Source organism: Pelmatolapia mariae, linkage group LG7, assembly GCF_036321145.2.
Source record: "Pelmatolapia mariae isolate MD_Pm_ZW linkage group LG7, Pm_UMD_F_2, whole genome shotgun sequence".
NCBI classification, from domain to species: Eukaryota; Metazoa; Chordata; class Actinopteri; order Cichliformes; family Cichlidae; genus Pelmatolapia; species Pelmatolapia mariae.
In genome coordinates, this window is record NC_086233.1 from 34,868,794 (window position 1) to 34,886,230 (window position 17,437).

Consider the following 17,437-nt stretch of genomic DNA (forward strand, 5'->3'; position numbering starts at 1 on the left):
CGTGTCCGGAAGTGCCGTGGCAACACGGGCAGCTCTGGTGTTTGATTTTCTTTATCCTGTCATTGCGGATTTTCTCGGTTATTACAACCACTTCAGACTCATAACTTTTCAGTATCTTTTTCTGACCACGCGTCCACAAGCTTCTGGGTCAAGTAAACTGTACACCGAGGACGTGACGCCACTGGAAACTTTGGGGGGGAAAGTGGCTAGCTAGCCAGCTAATACGCTAACAAGGCTACCAGCTGATTGTAGTTTACACGTCAGACACTGACGGGAGGATGAATAGAACGCAGAAGAAGCCAGTTTATTTTCTCCGGCGGTGAACAGACCGTAGTTTAAGCTGACTCTCCCGCCAGCAGCGATGTAAAGGATGCACAAGTAACAGAAGTAACTCTCGGTGGAGTGGAGCTGGTGGGTTTGGGGAGCTTGAAAATGGAAGAAAAATACAGCAGCAACGTGCTCTCAGGGGGTCAGCTGGGGATGGTCGAAGTGCCCGATTCCAGGTATGTTCTCCTTCCTTCATCAAAAACTCTCAGTTTAAACTGATGTAACTGTTTTCATGTCAAGAATCATTCAAGTCTCATCCATGCGTCTGTAGTCCATACGTTAGCGTTTGTGTAGAATTGATTACTCTGTAAATTGTCCACAGCAGTGGAAAAACCACCCATTATTATTTCCCATTGCTTGTTGTGTCCGATATTTGCAACCAGACACCATATGTAAGAACACTATAACAAAAAGCCGTCAGATTTGCTTATAAACTAATAGTCATTACATTATTATTAAGCATTATACCTGTATATTTTACTTTATTTTATATATATGTATACACACACACACACACACACACACACGTATATACATATTTGGTATACATATTCAGTAATGCATACATTGTTATATTTGTACATATATTTATTCTTATAAATCTCAGATTCCCATTCTTATATTTTGCTTTGTTCGTATGTTATGGTATTTTCGCACACCTCTGTTGCTTGTGAAGCTTGCACACAAGAATTTCACTCGCATGTGCTGTACCAGTCTACCTGCATATGTGATGTGACAATAAAAGTGATTTGATTTGATTTATTAATAAATTAGTATTAATTATGCCCTTAGTCTGAGCTGTATGTTGGTATAAAAACCTTCAGGATTGATTCCAGCCTGCTATGTGTTAGTGGGCATCTAAAAATTATCAGGGGTTGTCTAAGAATCGGTTTATCCAGTCTATTGTGTCAAGGGCTGTGATGCTGAATCCCCAGCAGACCACAGCACAGTACACTCCATTCACCACAACTAACTGAGAAAATCTTCAAACTCTTCCTTAGGAAATGGAGCCCTATTGTTTCCTTCTTCTATACAGCCTCTGTGTTTGACTTCCAGTTCATGTTGTTGTAGATGTGGACACATGGTTACTTGTACTCCTCCACCACATCAACATCCTGTCCCAGGATAGGCACAACTTCAGTTGTTCACCATCTGTCTGGTCTTATTCCCATTCAGAAGCTGATCATTCCTCCTCCTAGATCACTCCACAAAAGCATTCAGCTAGCGCTTAGTACTCCTTCTCCTGCCCATGACTAATGAATCCAATCATTGCATAATCTTCAGAGTGTTTCTGTAGGTGGCATGACCTGTTGTTATGCTGAAAGTCTGAGGTGCAAAAAAGGAACACACACAGACTCTCTTTAAACCCTCAGTGAATTGAAGTTAAATATTTCTGTCCTGGGAGAAGAGGGAAACCTGATGGAAAATGGTAGAAAACAATAGACTAAACTGGAAATATAACACAGAGGTTTTCTATAAGAACGAACAGTTCAGATTTTGTTTCTTGGGGAAGATTATGCCTGTTACTGTATGAAGTTTGCCCATAGCTAGAATCAGTGTAGATGACAGTTGTTTTTGCTCTTATCACACACAGCCTGTACTAATGTGTAGCGTGTTCTTTCCTTGTGCAGGTTAACCAGGTACATTGTTCTACTGGTCATCTCGAAGGTCCTCAAAGCTCTTGGGATCTTTGAGTCATATGATATCCTAAAAGTGGTTCACATAGTTCAGTTCATCTTCATACTGAAATTAGGGTAAGTACTCTTTGTGTTTTTATGTATTATTGTTAGTTAGGGCTGCTCTGTAGTGACAAAAATCTTAATTACAGTTATTCTGGCCAATTTTTGTTGACTTTGCAAACTTCACACACTTGCTCGATAAGAGCGATGAATAGATATTTAATGTCCATCATCTCAGCTGAATGTGTTACCGGCTGCAGTGAGTGTGTTTGAGGTTTTTCAGGTGGAGTTAAAGACAAAATGTGATTATTCACCAAGACCTTTTGCTCATTTTGTATATATAGATGGTGAAAACATGCTGATTCTTTTTTATTGTTTTGATTTTAGGAGTGCAGTGTTTCTGCTTTTTTTCCAAAAACCTTTTTCATCTGGAAAAGTCATCTCAAAAAGACAGGTTTGTTGGACTTTAACTTTTAAATTTGTCCGCTTTAAAACCTCTAATCTTCCTGTTCTTTTTACTGTTGTTCAATAGCTTGAACAACTTATATATGTCGTGCTTAAGATGATTCAAGTCTAGCTTTGCAAAAAGAAAAAAAAAACACCTTATGCATTGTATTCATTTCTGTTGATGAATCTATTTTCTTTGCAGTGGATAAAGTTGTTAAAGCATGCTGTTTTCAGCTGTGTCATATCCCTCCTGGGCTTCTTCGGCCTAACTCTTTGTGGACCTCTTAGGTAAGAAGTAGTTAAGCAGTAGTTAAATAAAACCAAATGCAGCATTAGAGTTGGAGGAGGACAGTTTAAATCCCTCCCTGAGAGTCCCATTGTGTTTCTTTGGACTAAAAATGGTTGTTTGGTGGTCTCCTAAAAGAAACAAGAAAGTCAGGTTAGCTACAGGTGCACAAGGACACAACCTTCAGGGAATAGTTGATCAATTTAAATCAGTTAGGGCTGTGGATTTTTAACTGGGAACTATCCAGCGATACTTCAAAGATCATCCCACAGTCTCCAACCTAAACTGCTGCATATAGTTATGGCAGACATGATTGCTTTGCCTGGCAGAATTTTCACTAGAATAATTTGACACCTGTCTTTATTTCTTTATATTTGCATGTTTCTTCAGTTAGTACAGTAGCATCTCATTTCACACACACGCTGTATTTGTTCAACATCTGGCAGTATGTTCCTCTGGTTTTGCTGTTTAATAGTAATTGAGAGCTTCTGGGGCTCATACGGCATTACAGCCCACCAGGTGCGGGTAAAACCCACAAATACATATTTTAAGACCAGAGAAAGTCACATGCACTGTTCCTGCAGTGAGCTACTTTAAAGTGGTATGTTAATGTAGTAGGCAAGTATTTCACTTTACAGACTTATGTTCTTGCATTATATTCAGCTTGTTACATGGCATTTTATTGGCTTTGTACGCTATCCCTACCTCCTACAAGTGTTTATGAGAATATCTGCAGACTAACAATGCAGGAACTCCAGCAACACTTAAGGTAAATGTGGCTTTCATCAGGGTCATGACCCTAATGAAGGCCACATGCCGAAACATGTTGGTCAGTTAATAGAGCTGTTCCTCTTTACCTGTAAGTGTTGCTGGAGTTCCTGCGTTGTTAGTTTCTTATCCTCTTCATGCACCTTGGAAGTAGGTGAAGTTGTGCCAGAAATTTTAGTATCTGCAGACTCACAGCTGTATTCAGGTATATAATTAAAATTGTGTCTTTCACAGAACGTTGTTGCTGTTTGAGCACAGTGACGTTGTGGTCATTGCTCTTCTTGGGGTCCTCTTCACAAACTCAGGAGGAGGGCCATCAAAGGTAGGAGGCCATAAATTCACATGGCTGAAACTGCTTTTAGTGTCGGTGTGATCGTGGTTATATGACATGAGCGCTTTATCTCTGTAACATGTTTTTTGTTTCATTTCCTGATGTTTGAAAAGTACAGGTAATGTTTGTATTTATTTGTGCGAAGGAAACAAATCTTCATTATAAATATAAACTTAAATTATAAACTGAAACATAACTGACCAATTACAAGCCGCCTCTCTCCTCCATATGCAGTTTAAGAACTGGTATTATAGAGCAGGCAAAGAGGCACAAAATTGGGGAATAATAATAGCTAAAACACTCATTATTTTGAAAAAGGTAACTGATTGAACTCTGTGTGTTAAATGTTTATAATGTGCATTTCTGTTTACTTTGCTGTGACTTTGTGCAGACTAGAGGTGCTGCTTTCTTCATCATCGCTGTGATCTGCCTGCTCCTCTTTGACAACGATGATCTCATGGCAAAGATGGCCGAGCACCGTATCCTTTGAGCCGACACTTTAGTCTATTGTCAGTGTTTGTTAGTTTATGTGTATGTGTTGCGTTGTTACGCCTCTGTCCTTTACTGCATTTGCCTTGATTCCCCCTCATAACCAGCTGAGGGACACCATGACAGTGCTCTCACTCACTTCCTGTATACTGTGATTTCATTTTTAGGGGTAGCAGATCACAAAGTGAGTATTCCCTACCTTCTTGTTTTTTCTTTCTAAATATTGGCTTTCCAATAATTTAATTCAGTTTATATACAACAGAAGAAAGGGAGTCTGTGCTCTTTCTGTCTGATTCAGTTCCTTATTGATATATATATTTATGTTTATCGTAATGTGTACTTGTACTTCCTGTCAGGGTGGTGTTGTGCTGCTGGTGGCATCCCTGTGTCTGAAGGTCGGATTCCACACGGCCTCCAGGAAGTTGTCAGTGGAGATCGGCGGTGCCAAACGTCTCTATGCCCTCGACAACCTGGTTTCTGCCATGGTGCTGCTGCCCTGGGTTATAGTACTTTCTGCGACCACAGAAGTACGTGCACCAGATCACATGATAAAACGTGTTTGTTGTTTAGCTAGCTGTGTTGTAAACCGATGAATCTCATCTTAACCCCAGAGCAAAGTGGAGTCGTGGTCCTCTCTCGTCCTGCCTTTCGGGATGATCATCTTCTCCGTCACGATCCTGGAGTTTTACGTCGAGGCCATCTGCAGCACCAAGATGGAGACGCCGAGGTGCGCCCGTTATGGCGCCTTGGCCCTCTTCTTCAGCGCGTTGCTGCTGGCAAACTTCTGGACTCACCCGCTGACTGACCAGCTGCGCTCCATGAGCAAACCAGCGCACCACGGCAGCACAGAGCACGTGCTCTCTGGTGGAGTGCTGGTTAGCGCCATCTTCTTCATTATGTGTGAGTAACGGCTCTGGGATACCTAGCTAATTTGTTTTACCTGCCTTTTTAATCATATTTTGCATTTAACAGTTAAAGTTAAATGGGGAGAAAGACTTAAAACACCAAAACAAGAATTAATTAAAAATTAAGGGAAACTGCCTACAGAAAACAGACATTTTAGGAAATGCATGATGGGATTTGAAAAAGTGGAGTGAACACCTCTCAGGAAGTGCTACACAAAAATGAAGACCTATTGTGGGAATGTGTTGCATGGCAACATTTAGTAAAATGTAGCAACATCTGAGAAAACGCAGTCACAAAACCAGAAATGCCACATCGACATTTAATAAAACGCAGCTCCGACTTTTCAGAATCCATTACATCCTTTAAAACTCAGGCAGGGACTAACCTGAAATTGATATAGAAACAAAACATTACATCTGTCTTACTCGAGGAATTTTTGTTCTGTCTGTTCAAATACAAAAAAACATTGCGCCTGCCTTTTACTTAAAGTGAAAGGGTTTCTGAAACACCGAGTTCTAATTATTTATTTTTTGGTCAAAACCTGGTCTTTAAACTGGGTTTACACCAAAGTTGTTATAGTTAACTAAACCTAAACAAAAGAAGCAAATGTGAAAACATATTTTAATTAACTAAAATAAATGAATAAAATTAACTGACACAATTTTGTGGACTTGGGAAAACTAACTAAAATTTAAAACATAGCCTTAGTGTATTTTTTTTCTTTTGATAAAGATTTTGTTATCAAAACTTGCCGGATGAGGTCTCAATAAAGTCAATAAACAAGATTGTGAGTCAATAAACAAGATTATGAGTCAACTGTTTTCAAAAAGTTTTTTTATTTTTATTGTAATTACTGCACTGATACATGTCCTTAATACAATAATACTTAAAATAAAGACTAAAACTAACACTGAAATGAATTAAAAACTAGCCAGAAGTAAGCAAACCCGTCCTGGACACTAACTAGAACTGAACTGAAACTGAAAAAATTAATAAAAACTAATTTAAAATGGATAATAATAACAAAAACCCTTGTTTACACCTCTCTCCCTGCCGTCCTCTCTCCCTGCAGCGTCCAATATTCTCTCATCTCCTTCAAAGAAAGGCCAGAAGGGCACCTTGGTGGGTTACTCCCCTGAAGGGACACCTCTCTACAATTTCATGGGTGACGCCCTGCAGCACACATCCCAGTCCCTTCCACGATTCATCAAAGACTCCCTGAAACAGATCCTGGAGGAGTATGACTCCAGACAGATCTTCTACTTCCTGTGTCTCAACCTGGTGCGTAGGAAGTTGCTTCTTTTTGTTCTGATCTTTCACATTTTAGACCGTCTAATTTCAAAGTAAGAGCTCCGTACCCGAACCCCAATAGTAACAGAAAGCAGAACGCCGATTCTTAGAGGTCCAAAAACGGATCAGCATATACAGGAGAAATGAAGGGAAAAACACACGTCTGAGCTTACAGTCTTTTAATATCAGCTGTTTAATAGGATCCGATCTACATCTCACTGACATTTGTGCCTGGAAATGAGGTTTCCTGCTAAAATGAATCTTAGTAATAAAGATCATAGCTGCCATTGAGGATAGAAAATATGTCATAAAGGGTTCAATGACCTGAGGAGCAGTCTAACACTATACAGTTGCGGGCTTCTAAAAGCTAATATTTTACATATTTTACTTTTACAAACCTATTCAAAGAAACACTTATGCCAACATTAATGAAATTCCACATTTCTTAACCTTTAATGATCCTGATTCTTATACTCTTATATTTTGAATGGATAGTCTTTTAATGAGGGATGGGTGTGTATGAATATTTGATTTGTGCCTGTTTCTTAAAAAAATATAAAATAAAACTAAACTAAGTATAACAGGTGGAATAAATGAAATGCACAAGTTAATAAGTAAACAATAAAATCTACACCCCAGTGAGAACAAAGGATTGCCTCTGACTGAACAGAATGTAAAAAAAAAGTAATTTCCAGTTGTCAATTAAATAAAAGAATTAGATAATCACATCTGGAGATCATCTTAAATAATTTAATCTAATACATTAAAGCATTTCAAGCTGTTGAAAGACTCGCCTGCTGTGTTTAGGCGCACACACTCTGCGGGTATTTTGTAAGACTTTTGTTGCTCTGCATTGTTTCAGGCTTTCACCTTTGTGGAACTGTTTTATGGCGTTTGGACCAACAGCCTGGGACTCATCTCTGATGGTTTCCACATGCTGTTCGACTGCTCTGCTTTAGTTCTGGGCCTGTTTGCCGCCCTCATGACCCGCTGGAAAGCCACCAGGATCTTCTCCTACGGGTAAAATCCATCAAGAACTCGTGATCGTAAAATTGAAGAACATCACCTCCAGCTGGATTCTTAATGAACTGAGTGTTTTGTGGTTTTGCAGGTACGGTCGTGTTGAAATTCTTTCTGGATTCATCAACGGCCTGTTCCTGATGGTCATCGCTTTCTTTGTCTTTGTGGAGTCGGTCACCCGTTTGTTGGATCCTCCCAACATAAACACAGACATGCTGACGGTGAGTAAAAGGATTCCACCACACCATTTGAATATCTTTTTTACCTTTGGTCACTAAAATCACGCCTTTTAATATTTCCTGATTGCATCTTGTCAGTTTTGGAGTGATCTTATACTGATTAGTACAGCTGGATATCATAGAGACAATATGAAAGCGTTCGTCTGGTTTGAACTCTGTTCATCCTTCTCTGCAGCCCGTGTCTGTTGGAGGCTTACTCGTCAACCTAGTGGGCATCTGCGCTTTCAGTCACGCCCATTCCCATGGCGGCAAAAGCTGCTCGTCACACGAACACGGGCACTCACATCATGGCCACTCCCACAGTGAGCACAGCCACGGAGGTCATGGGCACTCGCACGGAGGCCACGGGCACTCGCACGGAGGCCACGGGCATGGCGGCCACGGGGGACACGGGCACTCCCATGGCTCTGGAGGCATGAATGCCAACATGAGAGGTGTGTGTTTGAGAACGTGGTCTGTGGTGAGAAACATAAAGCTAGATAAAGTCATGATTTATTGATTTATTTTTCTCCAGGTGTCTTTCTCCATGTCTTGGCCGACACTTTGGGCAGCGTTGGCGTGATCATCTCCACCATCCTCATCCGGCAGTTCGGCTGGTTGATCGCTGACCCCATATGTTCGCTCTTCATTGCCACTCTCATTTTCCTCAGTGTCATCCCTCTGTTGAAGGACGCCTGCGAGGTTCTGCTTCTGCGAACTCCCCCAGAGCACGAGAAGGACCTGAACAATGCGCTGGAAAAGGTGAGGAGATCTAGATGGGGTTGCTTAGCAGACTGTCGTGAAATTTTTTTCTTCGTGCATGAAGGAAGAGAATCTGTATTGAGAACTGCTTATCTGTTTGCAGGAGCAATGAAATTTGGAAAGCTAGTACATAAATAGAGAAAATAATTTACCAGGTTACACTACTTCCTACCTATTTTAACTTTTTAGTTCCTGATTACGGCTTGGACCCTGCCGTGGCTGCGGATTCTGTATATATATATATATATATATATATATATATATATATAACATTTTTTAACATAAGCGACAGGATAGGAACTTTCAAAAAACATTTTCTGATTTTAATTTTCTTCATGTTTCAGATTGAGAAAATTGAAGGAGTTTTATCGTACAGAGACCCTCATTTCTGGAGGCATTCAGCCAACATGATCGCCGGAACCATCCACCTCCAGGTCATGTCTGACGTGGTGGAGCAGAGGATCATTCAGCAGGTTGGCACAAACTCTAGAATTAGAATTAATACTAATGTTTTACTTTACAGCAATGAATCCTATTGTTTGGCGAATGAATACCAAACATTGTCTTGGCTGTTTGTAATGGCACACCTGGTTTATTACTGGGTAGTTACATAATCTATATTAATAAAGCATAAATAAGAAGTACAGTTATATATTTATCCTGTAAAACCTGAACCGTGAAATAATAGCCAGAAAATTCCATTTTAAAGAAACTGTAGTTTTTATTGAACCTTCTGACAAATTAAAAACAAAAAAAAGGCTAAATTAAATGTCAGTTTGCATATAGGAGTTTTAATTTGTATAATTATTCCTACACTAGGCATTTTTGTACAGTTCATTGCTCAAATTCACTGCATGTGTCAGATTGTAAACATCAGGTTATTACAGGGGGAAAAAAATCACACTGTCTCAAATAGTGATGGGATTTCCGGCTCTTTTTAGAGATCCGGCTCTTTCGGCTCGGCTCACTAAAAAGAGCCGGCTATTTCGGCTCCGAACCGACTCTTCAGGTTGTTTTGTTGCTTTAATTAAGTTATTATTAACAATAATATAAAATTATGCACAAAAGGAATTACTAATGTAAAAAAAAAAGTGGTTTTATTTATGTATGTTTATATATATAAATATATGCAGTGGCCCCTAGAGACAAAATGCATACAAACTGCAAAAAGCACGTACAAACTCCAAAACACATTCCTAGCGTTAACTGAACTTCCAAAACAGAGCTACCTAGATCACTTAAATTACACACCAAATCCGGTCGTTGGTACTAGCTGGCTTGTGTAGCCACTAGGTAACAAAAGCTCAACACTGCGCCTAGCATCCTGGAGCACTTCTGTTGTGTTTTGTACGTGCTTCAGGGATTGTACGTGTTTTGAAGTTTGTACGTGCTTTGTCTCTAGGGGCCACCGTAAATATACTTTTATTTATTCACGCCACATAAAATGTAATAAATAAATCATATAATACAAAAACCAACTATTCACATTTCAACTTTTAACTATTTAAATTTTCAGCTTTTTCCTTTTAAAAAAATTTAAAGTGAAACAACACAAAACACTGCAAACCACAACACAATTAAATATAAATTAAAATATGAAAACAAAAACAACATGCATATTCTCTGTCATATGGGCCTGCATGAATAAACTTTCTGAATTCTTTATCATCCGCAACTGAAAATAGTTGTGGATGATTACTATACCTTTCTGATGTGACGTTGTTGTCCCTGGCTCTCTTTCTCTGTCTCTTCCTCCCGCTCCGTTCCTGTGCTACTGCGAGCGTAACTACCGCCCCTCCCCCCTCTGCCCAGCGCAAAGCACAAGGCTCGCGTGCGGAGTGAAGCGGAAAAAGGTGCGAGAGAGAGGGTGAGAGAAAGGGGGGAAAAAAAACAAAAAAACAAAAACCCACGGCTCGCGTCGTTCACGTCAAAGATCCGGCTCTAAGAGCCATTTCGTTCGTGACCGACACATCACTAGTCTCAAAACCTCAAGCATCAAATCTGATAAACTTGGTGTTATAGGGTTAAAACGTTCAGTTTGGACAATATTTAGTAACTAAAAAGTAAAAAAATAAATGTAGTGGAGGAAAAAAGAATCTGTCTTCTTTGCTTCTGGTTTTGATTTCTCCTCCTATACCAGCACTGGTATACTGCAAGAACAAAAGAAAAAAACATCTAAACATTAATTTAAGAATTTATATTCCATTAGAGCATCTAAAGCTTCAAAAAGCATTCATACGGGGGCATTAATACTATATTTTCTCTCACTCACATGCTGCTCTTTTTTTTTGTGTTGTGTTCAGTTAATTTCTTAGAATATCTTTATGCACATTTATTTACTATTAAATATTTAAATGTAAAAAAAAAAAAAAAAGGTTTTACAGGTACATTTAGGCTAGATTGTTGGCGCTGAGGATTTTTATGGTGGACTGTAATTCTGGTTTCAACAGGTGACCGCCATTTTGAAAGAAGCTGGGGTGAACAATTTGTCGGTGCAGGTGGAGAAGGAGGCGTACTTCCAGCACATGTCAGGACTCAGCACCGGGTTTCACGAAGTTCTGGCGATGACGCAGCAGATGGAGTCCATGAAGTACCTGAACGACGGGACGTGCATCATGTAGACCAAAGGAAACGTTAAGAAGTCTGTTTTCATTGATATGTACAGTGTACGTATGTGGTTTAAATAAATCTGAATATATTGGTTTTATTTTGCTGTCGTCTTTATTTACCCAGTGTCACAATTCAGGTTTCTTGTACTAAAGACTCACAGCACACCAGAGAGGCTATGGGATTGGTTTATCATGTCAAACTACAATTCTAACCATATGAATGATGGCAGACACTCTGTCTTCAAGTAAACTGACATTTTAACTTTATTCTAAAAGGAAAAAAATGAAACCCAATCAGACTCTAAAGATAATCTAGGTTTGTTAGTCCGATTGGCTTGAAAGTGATGTAGGCTTTTATATTCATACCCTAGATGCAGCTACTAAAAGTCTGAGACAAATTAGAATTTCCGTGACCTTGAAGTCAAGGTCAGAGGTCAAGCTTTCTAACTATCTTCTGAATCGATAACTCAAGAAGGAAAAATTGATACCGTAGATGTTTGGCTCGATTGGCTTTGAAAAGACTAAAAAACTGGAATTTTGGGAAGGATTCTTGCAAGATTGGGTGAACATTATGTGCACACGTCAGGTTAACATGGAAAAACTGGGCAACATTGTCTCGATCTTATCAAAAACTAAACTACTCTGGAGAGGTATATGAACAAGATAAATCTTCCCTTTGTTTCCATTTTTTTTGTTACAGTTACTGATGCGTAAACATGACGTCTTCTGTTATATTTAATTTACTCGCAGGTTACTCTGACATTTCCAGGCTTAAAGCTGGAGCGATCCAAGATTAGCGAAGAACCAGATCTCTGTTACCATGACATTAGATGGGCGACTTCATACAAGTACAGTATCCATGTTAGGGCGCTTACCTACGCATGCATGTGACCGGTGTGTGTATGAGAATACATCAGCATACCTGGAGTCAGGAATATTCTGGTAGTGCTAATATAATGTCCATATTCCACTGTAGAATCACCAGTCAATCTGGTTAAAACTGGGGGAAATGGTCATGAGAACAGCCACACTTTAATCCAAAAAACATTTCTATGGTCCACTGTTTGGACCACAGGATTTTAGCTGATTTGCTTTCAGACCCTTCATAAGAATATCTGTGGTAACCATTCATCTGTTCCTCTGTCAGTTAAGGTGATTAATGAACAGGTTGTGTAGGAAAAACAAGTGTGGAGCCTCTGATGTAACTTCTTTTTTTCTTTTTTTAAATTAAATTTATGAGGTTGGTTCTTACTGCAGACTTAAGGGTTTAAGTTGAAGGCAGCTAAACTTTTATTTAGCTTGTTGAAAAGAGGCTTCTTCAGTTTAGAGCTAATGGGGAGTCTCCGGTATTTAACCTGTAATGTGGTTGTCACCTTGGAAGAGGTCCGTAGAGTCATTTACCCACCATAAGAATTATTCAGGCGACATGGTTCAAGGTGTGACTGGGGGTTGAATCACTTGAGAAGGAATCTCAATTCCCTCACACTGTTCCTTTATAAATGGCCCTGTATGCTATGCTGTATTCCCACTAGGTGACAGTAAAATACAGTATTTCTTGTATCCAACTCCAGGCATCAACAGAGAGAACCTAAAGCAACTCATGTTAAAGAACGTCCTCGCTTTATTTGAGCAATGAGCATTAATCTAATGCAATACAAATGTGAAGAAAAACACTTTAACATGCTCACTGCTGCTACAGTGCAGAGGAACGCTGACTGTGACATGACTGATATGTGTCGCTCCAAGAAGAGAGAAACTACATGAGAAGTTTCCTTTGTCCACATGTTTAGACTGACATGCAGGAGTCAGGACTCAACAACATTTTGAGTTGTCTGTAATGTGCAAAAAACAGGAAGGGGAGGGGGGGTAAGCATTATACGCTGTTTGCACTCCTTGCACCCTTTACTCGATCTCATTGGAGGTTCCCACAGTGGTGCTGATCCCCATTTCTGCAGGAAAAAAATAAAGAAAGCAGGAAGTTGTGACAAATCTGAAATCCTTTCTTGCATCTTTTCTTTTTTTGTAGGACGTTTCAGTTTGTTTACCTGGGCAAGGTCCACCTTCCAAAATAACATCATCAATGGCAATGTCACTCCTTATTGAAGAACCCCTGATCGCTTCAAACACAATCTGGGACAAAAGGACAAATAAAGTGTTTAGATTAAGAAAGTTCAGGTCAGCAGTGGAACCCCCCCTCCCCCTTCAGTTTTATTTATGCCATGCTAAATGACAACAACAGCTGCCTCAAGGTGCTTCATATTGTAAAGTAAAGACCCAAGAATAATAATACAGAGAGCTATGCATCCATGTTTCAAAATTCAAGAAACTTTCTGTAAGAAAAATGACTTTTTTGTGTCATTAGTGTTATTAATAATTTATTAATGGGTTTTTTTTGTGCATGTATTAATTTGGTGACACATGAATGTATTAGACTTATACTGATCTGCTGTTGAGTCTCTTTTACACTGCTGGAACTGCAGCTAATAAAACAAATAGACTCAGGCGGTTTAAAGCTTCAGTACTACTTTAGTAGTGCGCAGCACTGAGAACACACTCAATAAAATACTTAACTTGAATTAAAATGCTTATTTCACTGCTCTGTGTGCTAAATCACCAGGTTAACAATTTTCTGCAGCACTAATCTCTTGTCTTATTAACAGCAGTAATGAATTTTACTGTTACTATTTTTAATGTTCTTTATAGATTTTTAATCACAATTCCTACTCCACTGAATATTTTCATATCTAACCTATGAGAATGAGTTTTTTTTTTTAAATTTTCAGTTCTATTTATAACTCCTCGTCTCAATGTGTTTATATTGTAAGATAAAGACCTTACAATATTAGAGTGAGACCTGCAACACTGAGTAAGCGCTTGGTGAATGTGGGGAGGAAGAAATCCCTTTTAAGATAAAGGGAAGTCCAACAGAGGCTGGCTCATGAAGGAGCAGTCATCTGCCCCGACTGGGTGGGGGAGTGGTGGGAAGAAAGAAGAGAGAGCAAAGGGGAGCGAGCGAAATTTAAAAGTGTTCCTTTAATTATTGAAACTTTCATTTAGCCAAATAAAAACAGCCGAGATGTTGAAATACCCAGCACAGAGGACAAATGAGATCAAATGTGCTAAAGTTTGTTTGCAGATAAGATCCATTCACCTCGAGAGTCATTCACTCAACGTTGTAATTTCTTGATTTTAGGTTCTCAGTATATTCTGGCACACCCACTTGTGCATGCAGTCTACACAGTGATGAGTCCAGACAGGACCAATTATACTGAACCTGCAGGCTGACAGGGGCAAAGCTGATGCTGAAGGCAGAATAGTTCAAGAGAGGATGTTGAACTGAGTTCATCTTACCGAGACTAAAGCGAGGCCCATATTTCCATGACGCAGTCTCATATAGGCTACTTTGTTTCCTGGGCAATGACTCTATACCACTGGTTGTGTGTGGTTTCAAAATGACAGTCTTCAGAAAGCCGTCGAACTGAAAAGAAGCCTGAAGCTATGTAAAAAAACCAAAACATCTTCATCTGTGCCAAATCTCAAAGAGATCGAGCCGTGGAGGCGAGTTTCATCACAGTGGAGTCAGAAAGACCACACTGGGGTGATTTTCTTTCCCCTGTTATCAAAAGGAAAATACATGTTCTGCTTTTGCCTTTTTAAATTTCTCACAGAAACACTGAGCTGTTATTTTCATGCCTGTCAGATACTGAAAATAATGTTAAAGAATAAAATTAAAGACGCATCATTTCACTTTTACATCAGGAATTAGTTTGTTATGCTGCTTAACAGCTTATGAAACATGTTATTGATTTAAGTGGTATAATGAAGAGGTAAAGTTTTTTTGTTAGCATGTTGAGCCCACTTTGATCTTTCTATCAATGTAAATATGTTTAACTACACATTTACTCCCTGAGATATCTCAATATAAGAAAAAGAAGTGCAGTTTCAACAGCATCAGTTCTTCAGTTTTTCTACATGGTAAATATGTAAAATTACAGAAAAAGTTCTTGTAGCTCATTGCCCAGACTGTCCTGGATTTATTAAGCGGTTACTTTTCTGTCATGTAATTGTTTATCTATTACTTAACTACTTTAGTTAAAATTCTAGAAATGCATAGCCTCCTTCATTTTTTCTAAAGCAGTCTAGTGGGCCACACTGGAGTCTTTGCAGGGCCAATTCTGGCCTCGGGGACTTATGTTTGACATTTGTATTTTTAAAGGTTAAATGAAAGCATTAAAGCATCTCAGTGACATTAAAGTGATCCTCATTTCTCAGCATGGCTTCTTAGAGAAACTGAGATCAGCGCCCCTCCTCTACAGTTCTGTCCTCACGTGTTCCACAAGTGAGTTGTTTGCCAGTCAGCATCCACCATCATCTTCATCTAAACTGTTTAAAATAAATTTTTCTGCATTAAGGAGAAAGTTATTTCCACTCTTGCCTGATGCTGGCTGTGACACTGGTACTCGACTTGGGCCTTCAGCCACGCGATGCTCTGCTCGCCGCTCCTCTGCCACAGCAGCTCTTCCTTTCCATATTTGTTGATGCGAACATTAAGCTGGCCTGTGCCCGACCCATACATGTGGTAGAAAAAGCTAATACAGTGCTGTCCCCTGGTTCCTCTCACAGGGCGGGACAGCAGTCGGGCGTTCTGGCTGGGCAGCACTGGTGACGCCTCCAGGTGGAGGTAGTATCCTACGGAGCACACAGTGTAGGTCAGGGGCTTATAATAACTGAAAGGATCAATTTATACAAAAGGAGAGGCGACTCACCAAGTCCCATCGTGTGGTCCCCTCTGGGTCCGGTGTATGAGGTCGGTGTGGGGCCCCTCCTCCTCTCCCAGTCAGCAGCGTCGCTCTTCTTGTCCTGAGTGTAACCACACAACCCTGCTTCAAAATCACAGCGTCCAGGGAGAAGAGACGACAGCAGGCCTACAAGAGGAAAATCAATATGCAGAATAAGAGAAGAAGCAGGGTTCCTGCTTCTTGTTTTTAGGCTAGTAGGGTTTTTTCTTTGAAAGCAGGGTTATATAATAAAAACCGTCTCTTTCTCTCTCTGTGCTTTTTTTGTAGCTGTTACCTGCCACCAGCTCGCAGTCTCCAAGGCTCATGCTGATGTCATCCAAAGCCACAGAGCCACAGTCCCAGAAACTCCTGCAGGTGCTCACGAAGACCACCTGAACAACACAGGACAAACCGGTGAGCCACGAGGTGTTTACAGATTTAAAGATCGATCCCAACCAAAGACACTTTAACCAAAACCCTTTGTTTGGGTTGGTGCTGGTGTGTGCGCGAGCCTCAGTTAGTCTGTGAGGATAAGAATGAATCATGAGTGAAATACTGAGCCAGTGTGGAGAAATCCTTTGAGCACTTTATGACTTTATTTTCATCACGCAGCACATGTGATGATGATGTCCTACAGCAGCAGTAAATTAAAAAAATCCAATTTCTCCTTTTTATCTTTCCCTCTCTGAAGCATTTTTTTCATTTCTCAGTGTATTTCTTATTTATTTCTCACATTCTTCACTCTGTTGTTCATTTTTCTTTCTTCCCCCGTATTTACTCTGTTCCTTACTCCCATTATTTGTATATTTTTCCATCATAATTAATGGATTCATTCCTTGTTTCTTGTTCCCACTTTTTCTTTTCAGTTCTGTCAGTTGCACATTTTCCCTCCTGCTCCCTCTTGTACTGATGCTTGTGCATTACAATTCTCCCTTCCTTTCATTTCTTTCTTTTCCTTTTTCCCATTTTTCTATTGGTTCTTTCCTTCTCTCCTTCCTGTCTTGTTCACTCCTTTCTAATCTTCAGCCCTCCATTTTTTTCTTTTCCTCCAGCAAAACGGTCAACCAGGGTATACACACACACACATATATGTATATATGTATATATATGTGTGTGTGTGTGTGTGTGTGTGTGTGTGTGTGTGTGTGTGTGTGTGTATATATATATACACATATATATATATACACACACACACACACACACACACACACACACACACACATATCCACCTCCTTGTTTATTCTTTCACACATGTGTGCTTTTTCCCCCACTTCCTCATAGCTGACCTTGGCAGGCTGTGACGTCTGGAAGGTGACATCCGCTGCGATCCAGATTCCCCTCGACCTCTCTGCCTGAGTCCAGATCTTCTCCTGGCTGCCGTTCACGTGCAGCAGATAAACAGCCAGAGCCTGGTCCGTCTGATTGAAACCTGCAGTTGCCAGAGTTATTTCTGGTTGGTGAATCATTCAGATCAGCTCCAGCAGAAGATTCACACATTTCAAATAAATGCCAACATGCAGGGAAAAT

At 39.9% G+C, this 17,437-nt stretch overlaps 2 protein-coding genes across 2 annotated transcripts in view; one reads left to right on the forward strand and one right to left on the reverse strand.

The window, feature by feature from the left end:
• Window positions 1-11,230, forward strand: slc30a5 (solute carrier family 30 member 5). The gene is made up of 16 exons (XM_063478891.1): window positions 1-503; window positions 1,959-2,081; window positions 2,394-2,460; window positions 2,656-2,741; window positions 3,742-3,829; window positions 4,230-4,317; window positions 4,435-4,511; window positions 4,684-4,854; window positions 4,939-5,227; window positions 6,306-6,514; window positions 7,386-7,543; window positions 7,635-7,764; window positions 7,958-8,216; window positions 8,297-8,523; window positions 8,868-8,996; window positions 10,974-11,230. Exons 1-16 carry the CDS (start codon window positions 433-435, stop codon window positions 11,142-11,144), a joined length of 2,343 nt encoding a protein of 780 aa, XP_063334961.1. The 5' UTR covers window positions 1-432; the 3' UTR covers window positions 11,145-11,230.
• Window positions 11,231-12,490: 1,260 nt separating this feature from the next.
• Window positions 12,491-17,437, reverse strand: part of LOC134632208 (MAM domain-containing protein 2-like) — a 33,531-nt gene continuing 28,584 nt past the window's right edge. The window contains exons 12-17 of the mRNA XM_063480861.1: window positions 17,197-17,339; window positions 16,206-16,302; window positions 15,899-16,057; window positions 15,568-15,821; window positions 13,178-13,262; window positions 12,491-13,081 (exon numbers count right to left, since the gene is read on the reverse strand). Of these exons, the coding sequence (XP_063336931.1) occupies window positions 13,035-13,081; window positions 13,178-13,262; window positions 15,568-15,821; window positions 15,899-16,057; window positions 16,206-16,302; window positions 17,197-17,339 (785 nt within the window). The 3' untranslated portion in view covers window positions 12,491-13,034. The remainder of the gene's footprint in view (window positions 13,082-13,177; window positions 13,263-15,567; window positions 15,822-15,898; window positions 16,058-16,205; window positions 16,303-17,196; window positions 17,340-17,437) is intronic.

Coding starts and splice junctions, on each gene's coding strand:
- slc30a5 (XM_063478891.1), top strand. CDS start 433: ATGGAAGAAAAATACAGCAGCAACGTGCTCTCAGGGGGTCAGCTGGGG. Junction 4,512..4,683: donor TAGGGGTAGCAGATCACAAA/GTGAGTATTCCC, acceptor ACTTCCTGTCAG/GGTGGTGTTGTGCTGCTGGT. Junction 5,228..6,305: donor CGCCATCTTCTTCATTATGT/GTGAGTAACGGC, acceptor CTCTCCCTGCAG/CGTCCAATATTCTCTCATCT.